We start from the raw sequence: 8,598 nt of genomic DNA, 5'->3' as shown, positions 1-8,598 counted from the left end.
AATTTGAAATTTGAAATAGTATTTGTCATAAAATCAAATTTGTATTTAGAGAAACCTGAGTTTCAAAATAAGTTCAATAGAAATAAGAAAATATAAAAAAATTTTAATTAAAAAAACTTGGCGCCGCTAACTTTGTAACGGCAGGGCCGTTACTACAGCGAAATACATATATATATACATACGCACGGCTTGCTTATTCCGCCCAACCTTACCTATACCGCTGCCGCCATCTTACTTGCCGCCCACATGCGTTCTCACTCTCGAGCGGCGCTATCTCTCTCGGCATGCGCTTGCACGTACACTGCACGCACTATCTCGCTCGCTCGCATACCGCATGCGCCGTCTCGCTCGCTCCCGAAACGCTATCTCTCCCGCGGGATCCCCACGCGGTCCCGACTCCCCCCGCCGGACCGACGGCGCACAGTGGGGGACGCCGGCCGGGTATATAAGCCCGGCCGGCAGAGACATCGAGACGAGATCCCATCCTGCGATCCGACTCCATACACCGACCTACCAAGTACCTACTACCTATCGGGGCCAAGGTTTCTCTTGGCTCTGCCGGGTTTCGCCGGCTTTCTCTACCTTCGGGCTAAGGTTTCGCTCAGCCCCGTCGGGTTTCGCCGGGAACGATTGCACGCCGCACCTGTCTGGCGCTTCTCGCCGCTTTGCGCCCTTCGCTTTACGTCTCCGCGTTGCGCTCCGCAAATCCTGCTACCAGCGACCGCATTCACCGCACGCTATCGCCAGACCCTGCACGCTGTATCTATCTTTCTCTCTCACTGAATAAACTATCTTCTCTACCTACACTGTGTCTCGTAAGCTTGAGTCTCCCCTTCTCTCGAACCCGGACACCGACGAGCTGATCCGAGCGTCGAGCGATGTGACCGCGTTACAACTTTTAAAGTATATATTAAAACCAACAAACAATAAATTTAGTTTAGATCTAAATTTTATATTCTAATTTAAATCCAATCTTTATTAACCCCTCTCATTCTCCAGTCAAAAGATCGCACCTGGTCCCATCCCGCGTAATAGAGATTAAATTCTTTTACCAAAAAGGGACCGCCGAGCGAACTTCCAAAAAACAGAGTAATAACGACCCTAACGGTCGTTTACCTGATTTTCGGACCGTCAAGTTCGTTCGACCCGATTCTAACGCTTCGAGACGTTTAACTTCGGGATCGTAAAGAAAGTGGTTGCGCCCTTCCACTGACTCATCCTTCCTCGAGTCTGGACGTAACAATATATTACATCCATATATAATATATTTTAGTTAAATTTTCTCGAACTGTACTGCATAAATTGTAATCCAGCAAACCAAGATATGATCGTTATACATATAACATGTACGTAATAAGTGCATATGTTACATCTATGTTATATGGCAGATATATTCGATGTTTGCTGGGTATATATATCATGTACATATATGTATATAGATTTTTCTTATATATCATGCACATATACATGTATACATAAATATACATATATGCATATACACAAATGATCAAGTTATTTCTTTTGAAAGATATATGGGAAAGTATCATAATGTGAGCAATGTTGAAATTGTGTTCAAACTATGCAATAAAAACAGACACATCTATATTTTACTGTCATTAACACGTTTAGATATGCTTATACGTGTCAGACGATAGAGCAGTAAAAATACGCGATGTTGTCTAATTTCAATATACTGAACACAATGCAAAAAATTGCTTTTTCTAACATGCATGTATCAAAAATAATAATGTCGATAATGGCGCAACTAAAAATGTCGGTATTATCGACATTTTTAGTTACGTTTAGATGAGGGCGCTAACCCGTCGGAGTTCGCCCGTCGCTCCGGCATCCTCTTAATAATTAAGAAAAAAATAAAGATAAATATATCGCACATATGTAAAGAATTTTACTTAAGACTGTTTCAACCGTGTTCAATTGTATGGCAAAGCATACGGTACAAAATGTAAGGATGAAAATTAGTAAAATGCGCGATAAACCGTGCAGGAATAATAAATAATAAATAATAAATAATGAATAATAAATAATGGTAAATATAGCGAAAAGGATGTGTGTGTGTGTGTATGAGTGCGCGCGCGTGCTTCCTGTCTATGCATGTACTTTGGTATGTTTCAAACTTTTTTTGTTAATAACGTTTTAATAAGCAACGAGTGACGATTAAATTAGAAGAAAAAGTTACTCAGAATTATGTCCTTGACAACATATATCAAGGTCAAGGTCATTGGGGCTGGGTCCCCTTTTCGCTATATTTACCTAAATAATAAATAATAATAATGAATAATAAAGAAATAATATAAAAGTTACTTTGGATTCTCGCTGTGTTAGGAATAACATAAAAGTTACCTTGGATTCTCACCGCATGCCAACCAATCGTTCTTTACGGGTAATGATATCGGAGTTGAAACAGTGGCCATAGAGACATCTCCGATGATACGAAGGACCGCTTTGCATGCTTGATACATGCGTAACATCTCTTCCCGTTTTTGCGCCTCTTCAGGGGATTCTTCCATCATGGAAGACTGTAATTGCATACATATCACGAGTGTTTATTCGAGATAACAGTGAAATATATAAAAATAAGAGAATAAGAACATCTCAGAGATATGTATAAATGTAAGACTATACCATATGTACTTGTTTGAAAAATGGAAAACATGGGTTATATATATATTTTTTTTAAACCAAATGTTAAAATAAGTAAGAAGAGGGATGGAGAGGATAAGGACACTTACGATTATAGGATCAATGAATATCTTCAGAGTATTTATTTCGTCTTTGGTTGACTAGAGGAAAGCATTCATGGAGAAATAATTAATCTGTAATATTATTAAAACAAAAGAACTATTCTGCAATGAATTATAGCATAAGCATAAAATGTATTGTATCAATATTTTACCTGATCACCACTCGCATAAAGATGTGCCAACAATTCCTCATTAATAAAGTCCTTAGTATTATTAATAATAAGGTGCATAATTGTCTTTGGAACCAAATCACGGATAGTTTTCATAACAATCTTCATGTAAGAATCTACTAAATTCCTGATAGTTTTCACTTGACGTTCAAATTGGGGATCCATTGATAATTGACTCTCTATTTCACCCTGAAGAAACAAAAATAAGATTGTTTAAGCCCTTGTTTCGATTAAGTTGCTTCCAAATGTCCAACGATTAAAGACTGTATAAGATAGCACTCGCAGTGCCGCAAAACATTTCACTAAAATGATCAGTCTAAAAATATTATCAAAATGCAAAGTAACATGTTTTGTTTTATAATGTTGTTATTGCATTTTCTGCAATAATGTGCTTGGTTGAGGAGGTGTCCAATGCTCATGTAAGTGTCGTCTGCTATGTAATTCTTGAAAACACGATTGTACGAATAGAACCTCATATCCTTCTTTTTTGTTGATTTAAATATGACACAAAAACGACACGATTACTATTATGCACTCAGTATAAAAAAAGTAATTAGTATTTTATCTTGGAAAAGATTATAGATATAAACTGAAAGATATGTACATTTTCTCGCTTTCCCTCCTTCTTTACACAAGCGTTGTAAGTATAACTAACAGTGTTCAGGAAGCTATGAAAATTGTATTTACATAACATATAATATTCATATATAAAATAACATTATAAATAAATTATCGGCATATTATATTGCACATATAAAGTATCGGTATATATGTTGCATATATAAAATTTTAAAAAGTTCAAGAAAAATGTTCAAAAATATTTTTCCAAAGCAATTATCATTTTGTTAGTTGTTTTCAATAATATTCAGATGACCACACAGTTAATAAATTGAAAACAAAGTTTTCGTCTCTATTACTTTTATTAATACATCCTCTGCTTATCCTAAAATAAATTAAAATGGATTCTAATAAATAATATAATTAATTATATTCATATAAATTTTGTCACGAAAACAAAGCTTCCTCTATGAGGAAGCAATATATAGACTACATTGTTATTCTTATATTAAAAATATATACTTTGTGCATAAAATTTATTCAGATAAATATATATTTCCATTTCTATCTTTCTTTAGTAAACGAATTGAGAGAGATATATAAGACATCAATCATCTTTTATGAAGGCACATAATTATTTTATTGTATCCTGATCAATAATAAACTCACCTCTCTTTCGTCATTCGCTTGTTCTGTCGATTTTTCAGGATACACGCCAGCCCTCGAGAAAGAGGCCTTCCAAGAATCAATATCATCTTGAGTTTCGCAACTTAACTCTAGTTGCTTGTAATCCTTATATACGTTCCTCCCTTCCGGATTGAATAATGCCAATAAATGACGTCGCGACATAAAACCTTGTTCTAGATCACGCAGCTTCAATCCATCCAAAGGCAGCATGTACTTCTTTTCACGTTCCTTCATACGTAGAAATATCACGAGTTTTTGTTCTTGTAAATAATTCTCTTTTTTTAATAGTATATGATATTACAATTTTTTTAATATCAAAGGACAATTTGGTTTTTGGTCAATTTGCTTGAATTTGTGATATGTCATATTATAGTTCTTGTGTCCCTGATCAAAAATGTTAAGTTACAGAAACTTTCTATGTCCAGTTTCTGAATTATACGAGTATACAAAAAGTAATCTTTTAATACTTCGAAAAATACATATTTTAGAAAAAAATGTTCCATGTAAAAGTTGTAGGATTTTATGTGACGATACATAGCGATATTATTATGACCTCGAATAGCGTTGTCAAGGTTACGTAAAGATCACCTTGATATTTTTTAACAAAAAACCCCATTTTTGATTGCATATTCTTGTAATTTATCTTAAGGGGTTACATATCTTTGTCGCGCGCAAGAATGGCCTATTTTCGGGAATTATTTTTTCAGTAAATAATGCAGTAATCAATACAGAGTTTTTTTATTTTATTTATTATATTCCTAGCGTGCATCAACCGGTTTGCGTCCTCTTGCTGACAATAATCGTAAGCGTTTCGTCCAATTTGTATGCCCAATACATCTAATATTCGAAGATAGGCATCGGCTCCGTCATTGAAAGTACTCGCAGCCACATAAGCAGCAGTTTCAATTATTCTAAGGCTGCCAAAAGTCGATTTCGGAGCGATCTTCCAAATTTTCTGATTATAGCTTTCATTATTGCTTTGTGTATAACCTTCTAGACACCTTTGCAGAAATTCTTCTTTACTTAGAGCTTTGCACACAGGTTTAATGGCTGTTTGAACGATGTCCAGTAACGCAGATTTATGTACGTAATTCTTGAGAGTCCCTGCAGTCTTCCCTTGCTGCTCGCATTTTCGTTCATATCTTTGTCAATTTTGTGATTATTTTAATGCGCTTTGAATCATTGATTTTTTAAACTATATACAATTTAATAAGTCGATAAAAAAAAATCAATTTTTTTACTCGACAAAGGTATGTAACCCCTTAAGAACTTTTCAAAACACTATAATAAAATTCCTTTCTATTAAGTATTTTCCAAGTTATTAGGCTTGAAAGATACAGTACCGCTAGCATTAGTATTACCTGAAAGTGATTTTTACATAACCTTAACAATGTTATTTAAAGTCATACTAACATTTGCTACTTAATGCGCTTTTCAAATCTCAAAAATATAGCATTTTCGAGAAAAATGTTTCAAATAAAAGTTGTAGGATTTTAAGTGGCGTATTAAGTAGCAATGTTAATGTGATTTTAAATAGAATTGTTAAGATCGCGTAAAAATCACTTTCCGGTAATACTAATGCTGGCGGTACTGTACCTTTCAAACCTGATAACTTGAAAAATATTTAATGAAAAGGAACTTTATTAAAATGTTTTGAAAAGCTCTTAAGATAAGCTAAAAGAATATGCAATCAGAAATGGGGATTTACATTTAAAAATCTCAAAGTGATTTTTACGTGACCTTCAATGACAACGCTATTTAAGGTCATAATAATATTGTAATGCGTCACACATAAAACCCTACAACTTTTATATGGAACATTCTTTTCTAAAATGTATATTTCTCGAAATATTAAGGGATTCCGATACTTCTTGTATACTCAGAAACCGGACATAGAAAATTTCTGTAACTTGACATTTTTTATCAGGGACACAAGAACTATAACATATTACAAATTCAAGCAAATTGACGGAAAACATTTTTTTCATATGAATCATGCGTGGCCCTTTAACCGATTATATAAATTATAATCAATATTTACTTCTTCATCTTTAAACCAGAAGATACTCTCTGATGTTAAAACAAACCAGTAATCCCTCGACCCGCTCTTCATAATACCGAGATTATGTATGCACAAGTAGCCTTTGCGAATTACTTGGTTGCCTAATGTATACTGTCCAGATTTAATAGAATTTTCCAACGATTGCTGTGCACTGTAACATAAAAAATTGTGTATAATGAAATGCCAGATTTTATATACCTAACTGCAAAAATTGTTGCTATCAAATCTTACATTAATCGGTTTAAAATAAGTAAAAAAAACCAGCGAGTAAATATCCTAGCATCCATGTTTCAAATAAATATATGTTACGTCCTGGAGACTCCACGATTCCTTCCTTCCGCGACGTTGCGGCAACAATCGTCAATTGGTGATAAAAATGAATCATTCAGTAAATAGAGCATCTTGCGCCGCACATTTCTTTAAACATTTAGTCACTTGTCAATATCTATATCTACGAGTAACCGTGAGAAAGACGCAAGAAGACCGGTAACAAAACCGCGCCGGTCGCCTAGAAATAAATAAAAATCAATAGATACCCTTTGCAGTAGAATTTTCCGGCGGAAGAATAAAGTGATACCGAAAAGATAATAAAATTCCTTCTAACGAAATATCTGACAAGTACAACTGAATCAATAATGATAAAACTTCCGTAACAAAATATTCAGTAAATACAGCTGCATTAATATCGATAAAAATAATCATAAGGAAGTAAGACTTTTTCTAATCAGATCACGTGCGCAAGGGAAATCTAATGCTCAAGGAACTCTGAACTGATATCGAGATCACCAATCGACGATCACCACGGGTAAAAACTCGAAAGTAAGAGGAACACCCCGCCTAATGAGGACACTAGCACAACTTTTAATTTGTTAAGGTGAAGAATCCGCACTTCTGTGCAATTTCAATTTGTTGAAGTTTTGGAAGATTCCCACTCTTAGAATTAAAATACACCCCCGAAAAGAGAGTTATAAAAAGAGGACTCGAAAGGACTTATACACTTATTCTCCGGTCTTCAGCTTCACGCAGTGTTACTCTGTGCTTTTGCACCGTAATTCGCGAGTTAGGCACTTGCGCAACCAGTGTCCTCACTTGGCACCATCTCCAGAGCAACCACGAATCGAATATCGGGCTGCCGACATGAGACACAGAGCGAAACACCGTACAAATTCGCCACTCCTCCATCTCTGAATTACTATTTAAAAAAGTAAGTTTAACTGAATAATTTTTCTTTTCCTCCTTTTTGTCTTGTTTCTTGTTTAAATCAAAACTTTCCGAAGAATGTTTCATTCTTTTAAATTATCAATTCGTTTCGGTAATAGGTCTTAGAAAATTTTAAATCCTGATCTTAATCTAATACATATGCGAGCGACTAATTTTATTCTTCTGACTGTTGTTAACATATACACTTATTTACTTATACAAATTATAATCAACAATATTTTATTTTTATTTTTAAATAATCATGTATATCATTTATTTTAAAAAATGAATAAGTTCATACTTTGTTAATTAAAATCAAAGCAACTCTTTATTAACCCCCCACTCATTCCTAGACAAAGATCGCACTTGGTCCCATCCTGCGTAAAAGGGATTAAATTCTTTGACCAAAAAAAGACCGCCGAGCGAACTTCCGAAAAACAGTGTAATAGCGACCCGAACGATCGTTTACCTAATTTTCGGACCGTCAAGTTCGTTCGATCCGATTCTAACGCTTCGAGACGTTTAACTTCGGGATCGTAAAGATAGTGGTTGCGCCCTTCCATTGAGTATGTTTCCACCGAGGGTTCGAATCGGGTCAAAGTTGGGTCAGAGTAGAGTCAGAGTCGGGTTGGCTTGTCTGTTTCCACCGGATCAGAGTTGAGCATAATTACACTAGGGTTGCGATAAGATTAGATGATACCAATTGTACAAAGTACAGCTACAACTGTCAGTATCCTGACATATTAAGGTTAAATTTTTATAACAAAATATTATGGATCCGAGAGCGATAATGTTAATTTCACAGTATCAAAGTAATATGCAGAAATTATTCATTATTGTAAAAAATATATAAGTATTCGTATAACCACAACACGATGTACACAGCACAATTTCCTTCTGTTGGCAACACTGCAACTAACTCGACTCTTGTCGTTTCCACCGAACCTCATTTGGACCCTACCTTAAAATTTTATTGGGTAGAGTTCAACTTTAAGTTGAACCTAACGCTCACCCCAACCCGACTCTGACTCGACTCTGACCCAATTCGAGCCCTCGATGGAAACATACTCATAGACTCATCCTTCCTCGAGTCTGGATGTAACATAAGTTATTGTTGGTATTTTTGAAGAATAAACAATCCCCAGGATATATATATATA

At 35.1% G+C, this 8,598-nt stretch overlaps 1 protein-coding gene across 1 annotated transcript in view; it reads right to left on the bottom strand.

Moving 5' to 3' along the window:
• The window catches only part of LOC115237179 (dynamin-like), a gene marked incomplete at its 5' end in the record, with an annotated part of 61,483 nt that overhangs the window by 13,385 nt on the left and 39,500 nt on the right, over positions 1–8,598 (bottom strand). The window contains 4 exons of the mRNA XM_029810061.1: positions 2,362–2,537; positions 2,915–3,121; positions 4,160–4,405; positions 6,219–6,390. Coding sequence (XP_029665921.1) covers positions 2,362–2,537; positions 2,915–3,121; positions 4,160–4,405; positions 6,219–6,390 — 801 coding nt within the window. The remainder of the gene's footprint in view (positions 1–2,361; positions 2,538–2,914; positions 3,122–4,159; positions 4,406–6,218; positions 6,391–8,598) is intronic.

This window comes from Formica exsecta, unplaced genomic scaffold, assembly GCF_003651465.1.
Source record: "Formica exsecta isolate Colony F162 unplaced genomic scaffold, ASM365146v1 scaffold281, whole genome shotgun sequence".
NCBI classification, from domain to species: Eukaryota; Metazoa; Arthropoda; class Insecta; order Hymenoptera; family Formicidae; genus Formica; species Formica exsecta.
Note: the sequence above shows the minus strand (reverse complement) of the source record. Positions and strands in the feature narration are given on the sequence as shown.